Here is a 21937-nt window from a genome sequence, read left to right on the forward strand (position 1 = left end):
TTAAGCTTCCTAAACCAATGCCATAAATAGCCCCCATCATTCAGAGTTTGTGCTTTCAGTTTATAACCACCATTTTCTAAAATAATGGTGATGTGGAGCTGAAAGCATTAGCATAGACTAGCTAGCAAAGAGAGATTCAAGGCAAAAAGTTCTGTTTTACTGCTTCCCCCTCCCCCTGAAAAAAATGTTTCTTCACTTTTCACCCTGCCCAAAAATAGATATTTGCTATTTACCAGAGAAGGGATCCTATTAACACCCAAGATAAATCCTAGGAAGAAAAAATACTATCCTAGGAAGGAAAAAATACTATTTATGTATTCCATAATTTATTGCAATTTATTCCATACTCCTTTAAAGGTCCTCATTGGGGTCTGCTTCCTTTCTTTCCTCTCCACCGTTGAGCCAGGCTTGGGTTCTCTTATGCTGTGAACATTTTTGTCTTGTTCAAAACCTGGATTGAAAGTACAGTGAAAAATTTGCTTCCAGTGATGAAGGCCTCTATTGCTTCCTTTATTTTCTGTTATGGTGTAATTCAGTGTATATCGAGTGTCTTCTCCTACATTTTCTTTTACCCTGTGGTAGTTTCTTGAACGCTCACAAATGTTAACTGTCTCCTGCAGAAACGAGTTGTTAATGTTTATCGCCTGATTACAAGGGGAACCTTGGAAGAAAAAATAATGGGTCTGCAGAAGTTCAAAATGAATATTGCAAATACAGTGATTAGTCAAGAGAATACTAGTCTACAAAGCATGGGGACAGATCAGCTTCTTGACCTCTTCACACTCGACAAGGTAAAGAGTAGCTCACATATGATCACATATAAAGCAAGCGGCTAATGCTACCGTAGTTGTAATGCTTTGGACTAGTCAACAATGTTTGGTAAGATTTGCCGTGGAATTATAGCCATTCTCCCTTTATGCCGTAAGTCTTTCATGTCATTGATGTGAGAAAGATGAGTACCCTCTTGCTTCTGCTTGCTATCGTGTTGTAATTTGCAGAGACTGCTTTAGGATTGTTGGATCTTTTAAGTACTGATTTATGTATTTGCAGATGCTTTCTGGCTCTTAAAATACATAGATTTCAATGTGCTTCTCTTCTCTTTTTCTTCCACTTCACCTTCCAAATGCCTTCAAGGATGGAAAAAATGAAAAATCAGATGCTGTCCCTTCTGCTTCTGGAAAAACAACTATGAAGTCCGTTCTTGAGAATCTTGGAGACCTGTGGGATCAAGAACAGTATGACACCGAATATAGTCTTGAAAAATTTATGCATTCACTCAAATGACCATTTTAATACAGTGGTTGCTAGTTGACATTTTCAGCTGATATTCAGCAACTCTTAAAGCAATTATAGTGGACTTCAAGCATAACATGTAAATATACTTGTGGAAAAATTATGAGAAAGGGCTGGCATTTTGAATAGAGCCGCCTTTGTCACTTTGGGATAGTTAAAGTCTTAAATACTTGCATTATACAAAACCTCTAAATGTAAACTTACTGTAAGGTAGTTCTGAATTTCCAGAATAGCTACAGATTCTTATTTGATAGAAAAATAAAACAGGTCTTAACAGGTTTTGCACATGTTGATAAGTGTTACTTCTCTTTTGAAATATGCCTGTTGCTCCCTCTTCCCTCAAGCTGCAGTAATTTGTACAGAGTGTTTGAGTATTTAACTAGTTTGTTCTTTTAAACCTCACTTTAGCTAACTTTCATAGTATACTTTAAGAATGTTTAGTCTAACAAGTTAGAATGAGGTTTAGATCTCTTCAGGATATATACATTGGTAGAATAATGGCGAAGCCTATCACTCTGGAAGAATATTAGGGAATTAAATGAAACTTCAAGTATTAAAGTTCTCAACTTTATATTTAAGTATGTGGTGCTCTTCAGTCTTCTGACATTTTGAGAGCAGTTGACTTTTTCATAGGAATTGCAGGTAATGGCTTATTTTAGGCCATTTCCACATCCTGTTTAGAGGGTGCCATTTTTAAAGTTTGTGTGTGTACATATCTATATGTATATATGTGTGGCTAGAACATAGCCCAGTTAAGAAAGCAATTGTATGAAGTAGACTTCAATCCTATTTTTTTTTAACCAAAAGAGCAAATATATAAACAGAGTTTTTCTAGCAGTAGATCTTATAAAATTGAGGTTCCATGCTAGAAAGACTCTCTAATGCATGAACCTCTTAAGTGAAAGAGGGAAGAAGCTTTGAGGTCCAGAGAGGTAGTCTATTTAGAAATGCCTTCAGGGCATCAGAGGGAAAGAAGTATTTACAAGCTGAAATCATGTAACAAATTTTAGGAAGCTTTAATAACAGAGTAAGAATAACAAGAGTTGTACATTTTTTTAAAAAAAGTGTCTTCTAAAAGGGAGTCAGTAGTGACATATGTCTGTGCATAGATGTGCATGTCTGTACCAAACGTGGACACGGTTTTCTAAATATATTAAAGGCAAACCTACATAAGCTGTCAGAATGCATACATGAAATATATGTTTAGTTGTCATATCTAGGGTTGGCGCTTGCTGTGCAATTCAGCATCGGAGCTTGAATAGCCATGAGATTTCAACAACATAGAGAGCTGGTTTTAAATGTTGACTTACAGAGCAAGGTCATTTTGCAGCACTTGCATATGAATGGACGTGTGTCAGATTTCAGTAGATATATGAACTGCCATACTGTAACATTAAACTAGCATTCCGTAAAAAAAATATTAAAAAAGCCAAACTGGCATTAATCATCCCGTTATATATCTCATGTAGTTCTTTCTGTATATTTGGTCATAAACCTGACAGCAGCATGGAAAAAATAAAATAAAATTGGCATTTCTCTGGATGAATGTTTTGTGGGGGAAATGCAGCTGGTTTCCTGGCGCTGAACACTTACAAGATTGTGTGATCTGGTTTTTCTATTAAATGGCTGAGGAAAATCACACTATGACACAGATCTATCTACTGCTATTTCAGCAGAGGATTTTAATGACTGATCTTGGTATCCTCCTGTCTGTCCTCGCAGGCTAATTCAACTTCTTATGAAAATGCCTGATAAAGAAATTGGGCAGCATAAAGCATGCATATAGTTATCAGTTGTACTTTGAGAAAATGTCTGGCTTCTACTAGAATATGTGTGCACAAATTTAGGTCTACTCTTTATATGTAGGTTTTATTTAGACTGTACATTTTAGGACAATACAAATTATCTTCTTTCACCTCCCTGAAATGTTGTCAAACACCATCTCTCCCACCCCCCTGTCTCACACACATGCTGCTACTAACCTCTTTTGCCACCTTTCAGCAAGAGCTTATCCTCTGCAGTGTATTTAGAAATGATGAGCTTATTTGGTTATGCTCCTTGTCACCATCCTTTATAGTTGCTGGCAGCCATTGTAGGTAACCCTGGCTATTTATAGAATCAGTAAACACTGCCTGCATTTTTTTGATGTTAACTAGGTAACTTGTGTTGGTCCCTGGTCGTGAATTGTAAGTGAGCTGTGCTTCTTGTATGTGTACAGATCATTAACGTTCAATGGGAGATCACTTCTCTGCAAAGAGATGTGTGAGCTCTTCCCATATTTGGAATACATCATGGCAGTTTGTAGAGGGGTTAACTCAGTTTCAGTAGCTAAATGTGTTCAAAACAGGGGAATGAGTTTACTGCTGTGTTCATGCTGCTGTGTGCTGTTCCTCTGGCCCAAACAGTCAGATGCAGAACCACCAGATTTAGGTGTGTGTGCTTTTAATTTGGAAGTATAAACAACTTTGTAGTAAAATATACAAGTGGTGCATAAGTGGAAGCAAGCAGGCAGGCAGTCTTCTCAAGCAGGTCCTCAAAGAGCATCTTGAGCTATTCCTCCATTTTCAGCTAACTCCAGCTTGAAACACTTGACTTCTTCTCTTCTGTTTTCTTCCAAACTACCTACTCTGCTTTCTGTGTTTTCTCTTTCCCCCATATACAATTCACATCAAAATCTGATTCATTTAAAAACACTGAAAGATCCCAAACTGCCAGGAGACCATCTCCTTCTAGATGCTAAGCAATTGCCCCTGATGACTTATTGATGTTCAGTTTATCAGCAATTTACCTAACAAAAGAATAGTCAGCCAAAAACCATTAACCCCTAAAATGAACATCAAATCTCTGGATTATACCTGTGATCTTAAAAATGTTTACATACCTTGTTAAATGAGCTCTGTTAAGAATCGGTATGAATATTGGGAGGGAGCTGAAAAGTTTTGTGTGTGTTTATTTTAGGGCTGCTGTATGGAAGATTAGACTCCTTTTTAGGAAGATGTTTAGATGTCACTTTCTGCATTGTAAGGATTACTGTAAATTGTTCCCATCTGTGTCTGTTAGGAAGTAAATCTCATTGAGCTCAGTCAGACATATTCAAGTAAGGATGTATAAACCCGCACTCTTAATGTGGTAAATGGGAAGAGATGTCTAGGGGCATGTAGTCCTCTGGAAGCTACAAAATATGGGTAGGAAGCATTGTGGAAGCTGCTATACTATGGGGCGAAGAAAACAGCACATTGGCACTCCCAGCAGCAGCTACCTTGGCCTTAATTCAAGAAGCGAAGGTGGGATTAAATGCTGGAATACGGAAACCATAAGGTTAGAAAGCAGACGCTTCCCACTCATAAAATAAAATAGGCTATAGCTGTCGTCTAGCTATAAAATGCCTCCAGCATCCCTAAGTAACATTGACTTATCAGTTCATCACCTTTATTACAGTTTACTAGTCAATTGGGTGGTTTGTAAACCAGTCAAACACAGTAAAATATGTACATGATCAGCATTTAAGCTTCAAGTATTTACAGCAGGCATAGGCAAACTCGGCCCTTCAGATGTTTTGGGACTACAACTCCCATTATCCCTAACCCCTGGTCCTGTTAGCTAGGGATGATGGGGGTTGTAGTCCCAAAACATTTGGAGGGCCAAGTTTGCCTATGCCTGATTTACAGCATAAACTACCTGATGATACCTTAAATATATGTGCTCTGAGAGAAAAATGCCGTTAAATAGTAGGCTACTTCCAAAAGGGGTACCAAACTGCCTTGGATAACTCACAGTTGCTATTTATACATTACACTTATTTTAGTACATTGGTTGTCATTGGCATTGCTGTGCTTCTGTTACAACACCCACGGGAGTGAGGTAAATATTAATGATGGCTATTGTTTAAGCTCTAGTTCTAGCAAAGTTCTGCATCAACCTGCTTTAAAATGCCATGAGACTTTAAACCTGGCAATTTTATTTCTATAGTAACCCAGTGAGTCACTTTGCAGAGGCTTTAGGCTGTCCACGTTGTGATTTACAGGCATGAATTTCCTATTTGAATGGCCAAAAGGTGGTGTTGAGGGTACCGCTTAGCTCCATGGCGTTAAATTTCTATTATCCCACCGCTATTTAATTCCTGCATGAAATTGTTGAGTGAACTCATCAAGAGTGTTGGAATGTGGTGCCATCAAATATGCAGATTATCCCCCCTGCCCCCCTTCAAAAAATAAATCCTAATTCTTCATCTTGTTCAAATGAGGCAGTAGAAATGCCAAACCAGTGTTTGGGCTCAGTAAGAGACTGAAGAACTGTCAACAAACTGAAACTCAGTCCTGATGATCAAAACTCAGTTTGGCTTATGTATTTTGTGGTTTTATATTCTGACTTTATCCTTTGAACCAGCCTGAGACCTGCAGATATAGGGCGGTATACAAATTTAATAGCTGCAGCAGCAACCACAACATCTGAATTCATTTCCTTTTCGATGTCATTTGTTTACTACTACAGGCCAATGTGGCTGTTTCAGAGGCAAATGAAATGTTTTCTTACCCCTTAGCGGATGACTGCTCAAGTCTTCCTACAAGACTAATATCCCTAGTGGTCTTTTGAAGGCGCTAAATGACATTTGCTGTGATCATCTTGGCCTCGGTTTTTCATCAGCCAGAGGAGCTGTTTATAGTCTCATTTTTCCTCCATGGCAAAGTCTCTTAATTAATGCCCCATGATGATTAGGCCTTGTGCATGCAACCTACTAAGCACCATGCAAATGAGGAATCCTTCCCTACCTTCTCTTTTTTCTCCTTGGGCTTGATTTGTTTTACACAGCTGCCTTTTGGTGCAAGTCCAACATTTCATTTTGCCAGCAGCAGCTCTGCAGGTTAGGTTGTAGAAAGCAGATCACCTGGCAGCATTCTAGAGCCGACGTCGACTGCTTTTACATGATCTTACAGGCAAATGCCATAGCTCAATGGCAGTACGCATGCAAAATGTCCCAGGTTCAAATCCCCAGGTAGGGCTAGGAATGCCTCTGTCTTAAATTCTGGAGAGCTGCTGCCAGTGACAACAGTACAGTAAGTTTGAAACTTGGAAAATCATCTTTTAATGCAAGGAGGGCACACAAATCATTTTGAAGGCCTCTCGTTTTTTAACTTGAGGGAACCCTTTATAACCTTGCCTAGAAATAAGCATTGTTAGAATCTTGGCTGAAACCATTCCGCTAACTCTGCTTCCCCGTCCACACTAATATTGTGCTGTGGACATCGCTAAACGTGGGCGGTCTGGGTTTTCTACTATACTTAAAAGGACCTTTAGAATTGTTGCTGAATAACGAATAATCTGATCGGTGAGAGAAGTGGAGAGATGATTCAGCAAACTTGCAGACAGAACAGTAGCTGCTTCAAAGATGTGAAGGGACATCATGACTCAGGAGGGTCAAGGTGAGTGGGTTGTCATGGTAACAATGCCCCGTCCTCCTCTGTGATCTCTAGCTGCAGGTTTAAATTTATTTAATTTATGCCCCAAGGATGTATTGGTTGGTGGTTGCCTGTCTGGCTGCTGCAGGTAAACAAAGTTAGGCTCCCTTGCACCACTCCTCAGTTCAAGGGAAGGAGGAACAAGGCTGGTATTTCTCCCCCGTGGCTGTTTTTGATAGGCTTGTGCAGGCCTTAGAAGTTTGTACACCAGCATGAGCAAGAGTTGCCAGCTGCAGGTATTCTAATCCGCCTGCGGGACTGACAATGTACAGTTCTACCCTAACAGCACAGGTGGGAAGATGTTTTTTACATCTTACCTGGCAGGTATTTTGATGAGCTTAAAGAGATTTTCCATTTCAATTACTTCTCAGCAGCAGTGCCAGATAGGAACAGTATTGGCATGAGAGAGACAGAAGGGGAGCTTATCGCTCGAGAGTTGTGCTGAAACTGCTCAGCCACTAATTAAGTTTACCAAAGCCGTTTGAATTCACTGGAATGCAGCTGGAGGCAACCTGAAGCCGCCAGGCAGGGTGCTTTCCCTGCCATCAAAGTGTTGAAATCGGAAATGAGTTGAGGCAGCAGCTGATGCCATTGGGATAAAGCTTAGCAGTGTTCAGTAGCCATCTCAAAGCTTGGGCAGGAGAAAGAAAGATGGGCTGACTAAACAAGAGGCAATAAAATTGTATGTAATCAATTTGAACTGAAGTGTGGAGGACGAAATATCAGGGAACTTGAGCTCCTGTGTCAGTATCAAACTTCATTCCGCTCACAGAACAGCATAAGATAAAACATACAGATAAGACTTAAAACAGGTAAGGAATAAAAACTAGTACAGTGGTACCTCGGGTTACATATGCTTCAGGTTACAGACTCCGCTAACCCAGTAATATTACCTCGGGTTGAGAACTTTGCTTCAGGATGAGAACAGAAATGGTGCGGCAGCGGGAGGCCCCATTAGCTAAAGTGGTGCTTCAGGTTAAGAACAGTTTCAGGTTAAGAACGGACCTCCGGAACGAATTAAGTTCTTAACCCGAGGTACCACTGTAATTGAAAGATGATTATATCATGCATACTTAAAAAGATAGAAACAGGGACAGTTAAAAGTGACAATAAGGGAGGGGGAGTGTGAAGGAGCACAGGCCTTGCATTTTGGGCCTAGTTTGTGGCGCAAACCATCCTTTGACGAATATCCATCATAGCAGCACAGAATCTAGCAACTGAGTATGTAACATCTGGGTTTTCATCTTGAAGTAGCAGGGGGTATAAAGTTGTTCTGTGCAACCTGGGGATTTGTGTAATATAGGCAAGATGAACCTAGCTTGTATATCTGTGTAGTATTGGCAGTGAAAAAAGACAGGCCACACGGGCATTTCCTCTCCTCATACAGTGTCTTCCTAAAGCGGCTTTCCTGGACGGCTGAAGGGAGGGCCTGGCAGCGGGCCAGAGCAGAAGCCCTTCACTGTTTTGGAATTTCAAGGTTCGTCATATATGGCATCTGGGAGGTGAGGTGTCTTCTGGTTTCACCGATTAAACATTTCAGGGACCTGGCTAGATCTGCTTGGCGTTCAGTATCTTCCACACACTGTTGGACATTTTTGTTTTTTGGCTTGTTCATACCCCATGCTGAGTAGGATCTGCGGGGTGAAGCCTAGAGTTGTTATTATGTTTAGCACTGCATGTTTCCATGTCATTTGGAAGCCATCCTTGAAAGTTAAGGGAGCAAGGCCATGCGGGAGGAAGGAAGGATAGTCTCAGGCAGTAATTTAGTGTGGTGAGCCATATTCTAGCCTCAATTCTTACAAATCCAGTTTCAATATGTATGGTAGCATATGTGTTTAGGGAAGCTTTTAATGTTTAACAGACCACTGTATTTTAATATTTTGTTGGAAGCCGCCCAGAGTAGCTGGGGAAACCCAGCCAGATGGGCAGGGTATAAATAATAATAAAATATTATTATTATTATTATTATTATTATTATTATTATTATTATTATTATTATTATAGACGTGTTTAGGCACTTGCAGGGCTGATCTTAAGAATTTAGATTGTACCAGTTCTAACAGTTCACAATTGGCAATGGGGCCTAATTGGGCACCATATGCAAGCTGCACAATGGATTTGGCCTCAAACAGTTTGAGGGCTGCAGGTATATATTGTCCACCTTCAGTCCTTAGGTACGTGAGTATTGCATTTACAGCTTCTCTTGGCATTCCCTGCAACATAATCCCCTTGGGCTTTTCTACCTCCAAAAGAGTGATGGGTTATACCCAAATATATGAAGCAGGTGACCTGCTCAATCTACGGCCATTGATGTACCTACCAAGAGCAAGGTTTGGGCCTTTGGGCAAAAACCATGATTTTGGTTTTCTGATCATTTAGTTCTCATTTGCTCTCCTTGCAGTATGCTGCCAGTGTTTCCATGGCTCTTTCAAGGCCTATAGGAGTTCTCGAGAGGATAGCTGTGTCATCTGCGTCAAGCAGCACAGGGATGTGCTTTCCTGCTAGTTTTGGAGGGCGGAGGTTCCTATTGTGGAAGAAGGGTGCCGTACCATTTATATAGAGCCACTTGTACACCAAAGTCAAGGCCCGGGATAAGCTTATCTTGCTCGTTTAATAAGTGGCGGCTATTCTGTCCCTCAGGAAGACAGAGCTCCCCAAATTGCAGGTTCTGTCACAGATTCTGGGAGTCAACTACACCGTCTGTATATTGGCATCAGGTGGGCCATTAACCTCAATGGCTGTCGCCTCAGGTGGCAGGGCAGGAACAGCTGGAAGCAGAGCAGTGCTTGCTGCCCTCAGCCGCTGCCTCAGAAGAGCAGAGCCACTGCTGCCGCCAGCTGCTCCTCACCAGCCTCCTTCCCCACACGCCTTCAGTGTGCAAGGGCTTCTCTAGGGTCACTTCCAGTTACCTCAGGTAGCAGTAGCAGCAGGGGAGAGGAGGGGGAATTGGTGGGTGGAGGGGAGGGGGGCAGGGGCAGGGGGTGCCATTTTCTGTTGTGTCTTGAGCAGCAGAATGTATTGGGCCGGCCCAGGACTTCAGAATCTCCTCAGGTATGTTGTCTGCCATACAAAATGTTCAGTATTTCAGGCAGCCATGCTGTCTCTCAAGGTATGCCGTTTGACTTCCCTTCTGCAACGTCCTTTACCACAACTGCCTTGTGAGGGAGGCCAGCTCTCATTCCCAACGGACATTTAGCACTCTATGGTCACTGAGCAGGCTCAGTCCTCATTGCGCTATTTGGGGAGGGATTAGGCCCTTGGGCGGCTTTTGTAGAGCTATAATGAGGGCTTTTTTTTCTCAGCCGGAACTCGCCGGAACTCAGTTCTCAGGTGGGAGACATTGCCATTATAAGAGAACACAGGAGGTGTTCATGGTGAGTTCTGGCACCTATTTTTCTAGAGTAATAGCACTGGATATAGTATGTAAGATGCTAGCCTGATTTGAGCTTCATGGGCTGGCATATGGGGGAAAGGCCTTTTCAGTGGTGGCTCCAGTTCTTTGCAATGCTCTGCCTAGGGAATTTCTTCAGGCCTGCTCTGTTGTAATCTTTTCTTTTTCCAGCAGGCTTCTGGAGTTAACAGCTGAACTTGGGTTTTTATACAATTCCTGTGTTACAGGGGATTTTTGGGTCCTGCTGTTTTAATGGTGTATTTGTTAGCAGGTGTTCTATTTGTGCTTTGTTTATATTTTTTGTGCTTCAAATCACCCCGAGGGTTCAAGTTGCTGAATATTGGGATAAAAAAGTGAATAAATTAATAACTCACAAGCAGGTTTCATACATAAGCTAAATATACAGTGATAATGATCTGGATATAGCATAGAAGCCAATGGTTTGTGCTTATTCTAACTACAAATTAGCCTAGTGAAATTGAATGTTCTTTGAAGCAACTAAGTTAACTATCTTCTACAACCAGGACAGTGTTAACTGGATTATAAAACATCTGGCCTTAGTAATTCTGCCAGGCATGCAGTTTCTTCTGTTGCACACTGCAGACCTGCTGAGGCTGATGTTGAGGAAAACACAAACATGCATGATGACACATACTGACCTTCTCAGGAGTGTCAATCCACTGCTTTATCAGTGTCATCTAACACAGCAAGACTGTTCATTAGCTTTAGTTCCCTGGATATTTCTTTCACAACATTTATATACAGCTTGATTGTAATAAAACCTCAAAGCGGTTTAAGATGCTGTTTCTTTCTTTCCCAAACTGATGGAGAGTGAAGGGTAGCTTTTGCATGTTGGGAGAGCAGTTTCACCCTGACTAGCCATGGAGCAGGACCTATTAAGGCCCTGCCAACATCAATCTGATCTCAACCACCTCCTAACTGCCTGCCTTTTTGCTTTCATCCCACCCAGGAGGGGACCCTATTAACTTCTTCCTTCTTAGCTTCAGTTTTGCCATTGTAGAACTCAGCAGGAGGATGGGGACAAAATTTGAGTAAGTTGGCTCTGCCTATGGCTCCCTGTCTTCTACCCCACCAGCCCCACTGGGCACCAGCCACCTCTGCTTATCAGGATACCCAGGTGAGCTCTGTTGTTGTCATAGTGGTGGTTTCTCTCTGTATAGCATCACTTGTCATGGACTTAATATTTTCTATGAATTTCTACCATTTTTTGTTCAAAAAAATAGAGGTACAAAGTGGAATTTCATAACCTTATGGTTTACATTGTTTGGGGCTTTAATGCTGTTTTTATTGATCCCGGTTTCCTCTCAAATTTTAATTTTATAGTATTTATATCTGCCGCTACATATGGTGCAGTTTATTATAAAACCATTCTGAGGGTACCAGAAAGCAGAGTAAAATAAAATAAATGAAACATTGCCAGTTCTCCATTATAACTTCATGGAAACTAAAGAATCAGTAGAAGTGTGAATTACAACAACCCTGTTTTTAAAAGACAATGGCATGAGTGTTCATGGGAAATATTGTCAACCAGAATTGTAGAAGCATGCAGCATGTGCAAAGTTAGAACATACCAAACAAACAAATAAAGCTTATGTATTTCAAGCTTACAAGTTATATTTTAATATCACTATAGAAGCAAATAAAATTGACAGAAAGAGCCTACCATTATTATTTCATAATAACACCAAACTGAATATTTACAGGAGCACATCAATGTCAGTTTCACAGCTAGCAAATTATAAATGCCCCATTGTAAGACAGCTATCAGCATTGAGTAACTGGTGTATATTTTTATGACAGTGAAATGCTTGTACATATTTCCTGCATGAACTTATTTTCAGGCTGTTCTTTATAGCATTATTTGAGAATTCACTGTCTGTTGCATTCTAGTAACCAAGGCATCATTCATATAGAAGTCTACAATCCTCAACATATAGCTGTAAGAGCAAGCTGTTATGTTTAGTATTTGCAGCAGGAGGAAATCCCTCACTGGTGCAAAGCGGGAACAGGGTGTTGGTGGTGCAGATCTTCCCCCAAAGCAAAAAACAACTTCAGAAGAGGGGAATTTCCCTCTTGACCCCAGCAGGGAAGGAATGGCTTGAGTTTTCCCTTTGCAACAGATGCAATCCTGCTCATTAGCAGCCTTTCTGTCATATGGATTTTTGCACATTAAATTCAAAAAGACACATTTGATTGTCATCTGCAGTCTGGCCCTCAGACTTTTGCCACCCCCACCCCTCCCTAAAGATTCCCAGAAGCTGGTTGGTTTATTGCACTAGAGTTTTCTAGTGGGGCTCTTTTCCCCCCACTGCTGGAGAATTAGCATTAGTCAGCTTTTATGCACACTTGCTGTCCTGTTGCTGACAAAGCAGGGTTTACAGTGCCTGCCTGCTTTTCCACTTCCCCCTGGCAAGTTGCCACGCAAGCTGTTAAGCGATCTTGGACTGTTCTAGAAAGAGCTTGGCTGAATCTTGGCATTCATGTCACAATCCAAATTTATAGGCAGCTAAGAGGCTGCTTTAGATGTGGTAATGGAGACATAGAGAGTGTGTGTATTACTGCTACAGCTAAAGCAGGATTGGGAAGCAGGCTAAAGCAAGGAGAGACGCCAAAACTTGCTGCCCTTGGCACTGCAACATCCTAATCTCTCTGATGATCAACTTTGCAATATAAATTTAGCAGTATGGGGTAAGATATACCTTTTTGTGGATGGGGTAGAATACATTTACTTTCCTTCATAGTGACAAATGCAAGCTCTAGACTCCCCTGGATCAGGACTGCTACTAATTAATTTACAAGAAGCAATCTGGTGTCAAGCATGGAGTAGGGGACCCTGAGATCCTCTAGATTGTTGTTGGACACCGTCCCATCAGCTTCCATCCACCTGGCCAACAGTCATGGATGATGGGAATTGTAGTCCAGCAGCATTTGTAGGGCCACATGTTCCCTACCTGTAATCTAAACAACATGTGGAATGGCTCCAAAAGGAGTGATGGGATGACAAAGCAACTTAACAGCATTAATGTGAATGAATGTAAAGTGATGTAAACAAGTGCAAGGAATCCCAGCTTTCAAAAGTGGCTGTGAGCAGAGCCACTTTCGGATCAGTGAGCTTGAGCACAGAGAATGTGCTGTTGAAGTTGGTGTGGGGAGTCGGGGGACAAATTTCAGCTAGATATGAAATACAGCACACAGCTCTGGCCATCTTAGCTCAAAAGGAGCATGTTACAGCTGGAAAATACACAGAAAAGAGCCATCACCGTCTACAATTATCAAAGGTTGGTGGATCTTTTGTACAACGAAAGGCTAAAGAGCTGGGCTTTGTGAATTTATAAAATCATAAGCTGCAGTGAGAGATTGCATCCTCGTGCCAGAACTTGGGTTTATCCACTGAAGGCAGCTGATAGCAGGTTCAGGAAGATAAGAAATAATCATACGTTACACAAAGCAACTGAAACAATGAGATTCTCTAACTCAAGATATGGCCACAAAATTAGCTAGCTTTGGGAAAACGGGCAAGTAGCTCCAATTAAAAGAGAAGTGAACCTGAAGCAGGTTTGAGATGTATGAACTAACAAGTGCTCCCAACTTCTTGTTCTTTACTTGCAAAAGTAGATACATGACTCTGCCATTTTACTGGCGAAATGGTGCTGTGTGATGTGATGTGGGTGGGAGGGGTAGGCCTGACTCTAGTGCTACATTCCCAGTCAAATCAGTGGTGGTCCTTTGAAGCAGAACTTACTGTGGATTGTCCGCATCATATATTGTTCGGCTCTTAGGAAGCACCGTTTGAGAAGAGAACTTTCAGTTAGTTATTGCTTCTATGAAGACATTTGCTGGGTCATTAATTAGCATTCACATATTCTCCTTTAGAATGTAATTGAGGTTGACCTGTGTTGTTTAACTGGATGTCTAAATCCTTTTTAGTCATGAGAGATAAAGCACAGCTCCATGCTTTAAAAAAAGAAGCAGCAGACTGCCAGTTATGAGCCAACTTTTCCCAACAATCACTTAACCACCATCCGGGATTCCAGGTGTGTTTGCTACGTGTCAAAAAGGCAGCCGAGGAGAAGGGTGAGAAGGTGCCGAGGACCAGCAGCAGGCAGGGGGAGCAGCCCCCTCCCGGCCACTACTTAAAATTATAGGCGTCTTCCATGCCACTTCACAGCTGTGTTAGCTTAACAAATAAGTCTCACCTAATGCCTACCCCCATCCCTCATGTGAGAGCAGCAGATGAATGCTTCTGGTTCAGGAGGGATTCCATGTGAAAGTTCACAACATGTGGGCAAACTTCCCACATGAATCCAAAGCATCATGAAAGGCCTCAATGCACACTATTGCTATCCAATGTGTTTTGGCTATACAGTGGTACCTCGGGTTACATACGCTTCAGGTTACAGACTCCACTAACCCAGAAATAGTGCTTCAGGTTAAGAACTTTGCTTCAGGATGAGAACAGCAATCGTGCTCCGGCGGCGCAGCAGCAGCGAGGCCCCATTAGCTAAAGTGGTGCTTCATGTTAAGAACAGTTTCAGATTAAGAACGCACCTCCGGAACAAATTAAGTACTTAACCCGAGGTACCACTGTACACAATTTTGGCTTTCGGCATAAACCCTGGAACATAACCCCTGCACGGGTTTTGGGCTTACTATATAGTAAAACTGGCATTATGGCTTTAGCAGGATTAAAGAAGTGGCTACCATGTGCTACACGTACGAAGGGCAAGTTCCCATTTTGTAAATGATTGCTTGCCTCCACCTTTTTCATAAGACTTCTATTAAACTAATTGAACAAACAAAAGGACTTTATTAGGTGTATGTGTTTAACTGATTAACCTGAAACATTGACATTTCGTATTAAGCAGACAATCGACTAACAGAACAAGGGGGCAAGAGAATGTGCATGCGTGTTGTTAAAGCGCAAAATGTGTAGGAAGGGTTTTCCCCATGGCTTTCTGTTAAATGTGCAAAGGATGACAAGTGTCAGTACTTCATACAACTAGATTTAATAAGTTATTACAGAAAAAAAAATTGTCCAAACTACAAAGTTGAAGCAGTTGTAAGCAATAGCAGCATTGAGCTCCATGTTTAGTCACAGTACTGCAGTTCCATACAAAGCATTAGTCCAAGCCAAAAAAAGGTAAAAGCCTTTTAGGGTTACTAGCAAAACCAGTCTAAGAGAACATGTAGTAAAAGATATGGTACATTTAAAATTAGTTAGTTGAAAAAACAAGTACAGAGATTTTAGCTGTGAACACTCTAAAAGTTATGTCCATTATTTTGACAGCAAAATTACAAATACCTAATACTTTATACCCAAACAGAGCTACATCCAGAAAAAAATAAATAGCAGAAATGATTATCCCGTATTAGCACCCTGGATTTCTATTTGTTGCTAAACGTTATTATTAGGTAAATTTAAAATGTGCAGAATGACATAACAAGCTCCTGATCTGCTACCCTTTTGGGGTATAGAGCAAACCATCAGCATGAATATAAAATACTCTGTGGTAAGACAGAAACACTACAACAGCAGAGATTGAGAAGAAAAGTTTTCTGGTTAAAAAAAAGGTTAAGCTGACATTATACAAACTGGTGTAAAAAGCAACTACATACAAGGCAGGTTTAACAAAAGACTTTTTTATTATTTGTTTTACAAATCTGTGACTAATCTTTCACTCATATCTTGCAAATAGAGATGTCACAATACTGAAATATTAACATGGGGGATTTCCCCCAGTAAAGCACTATACTTTTTGTACTACTCTAACAAAGATCATGAAATCAGCAAAGTTTATTTGCTGACTGCATATTTGTAATACAATTGTCTTTTAGCCCCTGCCTTCCCAAAAGGCAAGTGTGTAGGCAGAATCTAAGAACACACTTTGTACCACTTTGCAGGAAATTTAGAAATTTCTCCTCCACTTCTATTTTACTTGCACAATTTGTGTACATCCCAACCAGTAGTAGTACCTAATTATAGAGTCTAAATTTTACTATTTTATTTTTTTCCTATACATTTCTTACAAAAAGGACACAATGGGCCAACTCTAGACATTTCTACAAGAGATCAATAAATTACCCCCCTTAGGTAGAAGCCAGCGTGAGAATAGATCAAATCTGGCAACTGATCTATCTAGGGATGGCCACTGGATGTTCTGTTTATATAACACCAGTTTGGTTTGCAGGATCGGAAGGGGTGGATAATAGTACCTCTAGCATCGGCACAAAAAAATCTGCCAGGATAACAGCAAAAAGGTAAGGATTAGATAGGCAAAGGGTGGTGGTGATGAACTACATAAAGTGAAGCAGTGTTTTGATAGCAGCAACAGACGTTGCACTTGTGATATTTTTATTTTTTTAAAGGGCCAACACAAAGGGATAAATATACAAGAAGCTCAAAAAAGTGCTCAGATATATAGTAATAACGGTTGCTACACATGCATTACTTAGCACTAACTATGTCATAAATTACACTGTATGGTAATTGCACTGTAACATTATGCAGATACTATACAACTTCCTCCATTTGTTCTGGGTTGCCACTTAAAGAAGTGCATGAATAATGCAGCATGAGGGGCGAGTGGAATAAATAAGATAATGGCAGATCACACTGAAGCATGTTGGGAGAGATTTAAAATAACAGTCCAAAAGAGACCATAAAGAGTATTGGCGGGGGATGGGGGGGACGGGCAGGGAATTGACCGAGCATTAATGCTGTGTAGTCTCCATTTGTTTTTTTTCGGCACTTGCAGGAATGCTGACTGGGCCTATGCTAATGGGGGGGGGGGGAGCAAATTTGCATTACACTAAACAGCCATGGCTGTAAGCCTGTTATTTTTGTAGATTGGAGTTAATTACAACAGCAATAGTGTTTTATCAGCATTGGTGTTGTATAAATCTAGACAGCGAACTGGTACTGTGACATCCCTAATATCTTCCTAAATCATTCTGACAAAGGAAAAAAAAGGCTTCTCAAAAATATCACATCATTTTCCTGCTTCATTCTGTAATTTTATTGCCCAATTATTCATTACAGTTTTTCAATCATTTTACATATCCAACCATTTTCACACCATTGTAAACCACAACAGCGAGTTAATACATAAAGCTTTGCATTTCAAAAAACTAGACACTTTTAGTAACAATATTACAAAGGTTTTTTCTTAGCTTCAAAAATAACTGAAAATGAAAAAAATAAACTTTTAAAGAATTAGCATCATAAAATTAATTTATTCCAAGTAAAAATACAAAATAATATTAATGACATTGACCAGATATGAAAGTCTCTCCCAGAAACAACTATATTAATGGTTGAGAAAGCACTCCTTAAAGAAAATCTGAAATAAAAATGAAAAATATGTCAATGTTTAAATTTCTCTTAGCAAAAAATCTTTCTAAAAATAACAATGAAAATTTGTCTCAGTACAAAGGCTACATTACTATTGAAAAAATACCAGCATGAAGAAAAGGTACATATTTGACAGTAGAAAAATGATCTTAGTGAATCACAATGTCTAAAGTTTGCAATGAAAATAAATCTGCAATAAAGATTTATGCCTTTTTTCTTTTCTTTTTTCTTTTTTTTATACAAACAGTACAAACAGTATTGCACATAACAACAAATAGTCGAGGTTAAGTTGCCTTCAAAAAAAATCGACTAGTTCAAGTCTCACATCAAGAGAAGGCCACAAGAGGACCTGTTGTACCCAGGGACTTCTTAGTCAAGTTGCAGTTCAGAACACCTTATTTTAAAAAATAACTTCTTTTCTTGAAGGACCCTCTCATAATAATATAACATATTAACAACTTAGGGGGCACATTCATTTACAAAACAAAAAGGGACCATGTTATAATTTAATAAACTAAAAAAGTATCTTTAAAAAAATACAAACAGAAGAACTCTCACAATTCTGGTCAGTCGTGCATAATTGCTTGATTATAAATATACAAATTAAGGGAAAAATATTTTTTCACCTTCTATTCACAACTTCCAGCACCAAATGCAGGTTTTTTTACACCTTTCGTTGCTGTGTTTTTGTTTTCTTGTTATTACTTATATAACTTCCAGCATCTCTTTTTCTCGTTCTTTCCCTCCTTTCTTTCCGGGGTGTTTGTACAATGAGAGAGGGATATTTCTTCAAAACTGTGTATTATTGTTTCACATAATTAGGTAGACTTCTGTAGATTAGCTATGATCTTCAATATTACAGTTATAAAGCTCTAACTTCTTCATTTTCAAAAACGCAAATAAGCATGAAAAAAATAAAGTTACCCATCTGTTAAATCATTTCCTCGCAGAATTAAATTAATATATATTTTTTTCTGAATAAACTTACTTAGAAAATATTTTCTTTCCTATATTTCAAAATTGAGGTATTGCAAAAGATCATGTCAGTCAGAAAGCATGCCTTTTTCTTTTAAAAAAGAATAATCTGCCAACTATTGAAAACTGTCTAGATACAAAAAGTAGTGCATAACAAATCTTGTATAGATGAAAAGAAAAGAAAACCCCAAACAGAAGAAAAAAGACAGCTGGGCTGGATAAAGCAATATCACAAAAATGCCCAGAAGAAAACGTGAAGGGATACTACGAATGGTTTTGTTTTGTTTTTAAACCAGTAAAAAACTATTTTTCTAAACACAAAGTTTCTTTCAGAGCCAGTAATTGCAACTAAACATTGAAAGAAAAACGTACAAAGTTAGACATTAACAAGGCCATCACAACACACAAAATCCGTAACATTTAAACCTACTATGCGGTGCCAGATCCAGTCAGATTGTCCCCAGAACTCCCAGGGGGGTGGGGGGTGGAGAAGGGAACTCACAAAAAACGCAGAAGAATAGTGTACACGTCCTCACTTTCTTATAGTTCGCACACTAATGTGTGCTTATGTGTTTGTCTTGCACGCCCAGAATACATGCTAAAAAAATGTCCACTGTTATAAAGTAGATCTCAAATATATTCAAGCTTCACAGGATACATCCAGGGTTCAAGAAATTAAATGTCACACCCAGAGAGTAGACATCTTGCAAGTTAACTTTTGTATGCAGACATTTCTTTAGCACCACTTCCCCACTACCTTTCATAAAATGTGCCTAGTTTATCAGCCTATTAGTGAAGTTAGTAGTGTACATACGCTGCCATGAGCTCTTTGGTTTTCTGGACAAGGGCTGCAGCTACATAAATGGTGCAAGCATTTATGAGATTGTAATTAAAGAGCTCATAATTAATTTTGTGAGTGTGCATATGTATCCGTATCTTTCAGAAGTGATTGAACGTTAGATATAGAGGCTTAAACAGTTAAGTTTGATCACAGTACTAGACATAATCACTTTTACTATATAAAATAAATTGCACAATATATAACAGAGCACCGCAAAGTACTTCGTCTATCATTCAGAAATTTGTTTTAAGGATATTCTACATCTAGTTTTTTTAAAAAATATTTGTTGTAATATAGGTCATACTGCAAAGGGCTGATCCTAATTTCAGAAGCATTTACATTTACTGAGGCATGCCTTCCTCCAGTCAGTAATTTGTGTCTGGTGTGCTAAGTCTGTGTGTGGGTTTTGTTTTGTTTTGAATAACAAGTACTTTGTAGTCTATATAAATCCTTAATTGGTGCATTGTGGGCAGATTTTCATATGAGACATATATAAAAAAAATTTATTGCATGCAGCAACCTGATTTAAGTAAACATGCAGTCAAAACTATTGACCTTCCTTGGAAGCTATACAGATCTCCTTTCAGCAGCCATCACGGTTTTAAATCATATAATCATCTTTTAAACTGATAGATACCCTAGCTTGAATAGAGTATTGTGGTATTAGTAATACCATCTTAATAGCAGCAAAAGCTATTGCAGCATACATTTACATAACACTAAAAGACCTAACCAAATAGGAAACCCTCAGCAAAACAAAAAGGGGTGGGGGTGGAGAAAATGTGATCCAGCTTATGAGGTATCAACCTTACCAGTAAAAATGGAGAGCAACTAAAGGCTTTTCAGGGTTATTCCTATGCTAAATGACCCAAACTAATGATTGCTGAATATCCATTTTAAGTTTTTGCTACATCTGCCACCTACCTACTTGTGAGTGTTACCTTTGGTAAGTCATCTGCTAGGGGCAAGTCTATAAGTTTCTGAAAATAAGTGCATGCTCCAGTTTTAAAATAAAATTATAATTTTAAAAGTCTTTCTCACATACACACCAACTCAGTAAAGGCTGATGAGAATGGCAGTCTACTTATTGTCAGACATGACAAGTCTCGTGTAAGAAATTAAGGTACCAAGCAGATGTTTGTGTGAATCAAAGTGCAAAATCAGTATAGTTACACTCTGCTAGGCTTGTATTATACTGGACACAGAGTTCAGTAATGTGACTGTAAATAATCATAATCATTATCATAATAATAGTAATCGTAATAAAAAGACCCATCTCTTCATTAAAGTAAAGGATGAATGCACAGATTTCCAGAACACTAAAGCCCTGAGGCAGCACTCTCTTCTCCCTTCAGTTTCTTCAGTTCCGGTACTTCTTTGCTGCTGGATTTAGGCCCAGACTTCAGCTCCAACGGAACGGAACGTGGCGTGGCCGATCCCCCCCTTCCTTCACGAGTGGTTTGTGGAACTCTCGCCCAGCACGAGAGTGAATGCTGGCCCAACAGTATTCGCAGTAATACTGCAAGCAGGTAACATTGGCACAGAAAAATGGAGCAAATTTTCCACCACAGCGAGTGCCCTGGCATTCATCACACATCTGATCATCAAGCACATATGGCTTCACTTCCACCTATAGAAGGGAAGGAGAAACACAAAATAACTCAAAATAGAAAGAAGGCTCTGTGAATTCATCTCATTCATCTGAACACAGGACAAACCTGTATAGTGTATAAATTTGCCAGAATAGCCAGTAACAACACACTCTAGTTAGCTTTTCAGTATCAGAGACAATGTGGTGCTTCTGGCTGCTACAATTTGTCACATCACAGAAGTGCATGGGTTTAGAAAGTGATCTGTCAGAGCTCCCACCATTGTACATTACCATCATGGGTGTCCACAGGAGTTTTTCCTGGGGTGGGGCAAAGTAAACTTAAAGATGGGAATCAGGACTAGAGGGGGGACAATTGCCACCTCCACATGGACACCCATATTGCAAGACAAGCCTCAGGCAAGAGCAGCAAGAATGTGTCCTCGTTTCATTACTATTAACTTAACCTTCCAGGTTAATAGTATCAAAATTCTCAGTTCCAATTTTAGATAGAGCAAGTCTACCCAGAAACCTTACGAAAACTAACCCTCGTTATTTCCTGGCCAAAGCTCTCCCACAGCGTTTGGAGAACTGCACCGAACATGAGAGAAGTTTGGGGAGGAAAACTGCGGGAGGAGGAACAAAATAGAAGTCACTGACAATGTCAGTCATCAACGACCTAGGGAATCTGCTATGCTTCAAAGCATTTGCTGGAACTTCCATTTGCATCATTACGTAACCCATGAATGAGCCTTCATATATCAGCATAAAAGTCTAATGTTTTCAAAATCTGCTCTTTTAAATCCTTTTGACGTATTAATGGCAACCCACTCCTATTACAATAGCAAATGTTTAGGATCTCCTTTATATTAAGATCAAGTTTTATGTACTAGACAGTGCTACTGACCTTAACATAGAGCTTCAAGCCCAATAAAACAACCACATTAAAACATTAACTTGTCATGATCACTGGAAAAAGTGATCAGAGTAGAAAAAGCCTTGTCTTTCTTGTCCTGTCCCA

The 21937-nt window shown here is 39.7% G+C and overlaps 2 protein-coding genes and 2 long non-coding RNA genes across 19 annotated transcripts in view; 2 read left to right on the forward strand and 2 right to left on the reverse strand.

Moving 5' to 3' along the window:
- BTAF1 (B-TFIID TATA-box binding protein associated factor 1) overlaps positions 1-2748 on the forward strand; it is a 39950-nt gene extending 37202 nt beyond the window's left edge. The window contains exons 37-38 of the mRNA XM_083616119.1: positions 621-791; positions 1135-2748. Coding sequence (XP_083472245.1) covers positions 621-791; positions 1135-1284 — 321 coding nt within the window. The 3' untranslated portion in view covers positions 1285-2748. The remainder of the gene's footprint in view (positions 1-620; positions 792-1134) is intronic.
- On the reverse strand, positions 1095-6128 carry LOC310763659. Its single transcript, XR_014548746.1, has 2 exons — positions 6063-6128; positions 1095-1218 (listed from the first exon to the last, which is right to left on the reverse strand). It is a non-coding gene; the product is annotated as an uncharacterized lncRNA (long non-coding RNA).
- Positions 6129-8156: 2028 nt separating this feature from the next.
- LOC310763656 lies at positions 8157-15908 on the forward strand. Its single transcript, XR_014548743.1, has 2 exons — positions 8157-8251; positions 10052-15908. It is a non-coding gene; the product is annotated as an uncharacterized lncRNA (long non-coding RNA).
- A 1245-nt stretch (positions 15909-17153) lies between these two features.
- Positions 17154-21937, reverse strand: part of CPEB3 (cytoplasmic polyadenylation element binding protein 3) — a 73936-nt gene continuing 69152 nt past the window's right edge. For 9 of the 16 annotated variants that reach the window (XM_083616174.1, XM_083616170.1, XM_083616162.1 and 6 more), the window contains one exon: positions 20583-20958. In XM_083616174.1, the coding sequence (XP_083472300.1) occupies positions 20731-20958 (228 nt within the window). In that variant the 3' untranslated portion in view covers positions 20583-20730. Of the gene's footprint in view, positions 20959-21937 lie in introns of all 16 variants that reach the window. The other 7 variants (XM_083616164.1, XM_083616161.1, XM_083616172.1 and 4 more) reach the window with 1 other exon arrangement.

The sequence above is a fragment of the Podarcis filfolensis genome (assembly GCF_964270895.1).
Source record: "Podarcis filfolensis genome assembly, chromosome: 5".
Classification (NCBI taxonomy): Eukaryota; Metazoa; Chordata; class Lepidosauria; order Squamata; family Lacertidae; genus Podarcis; species Podarcis filfolensis.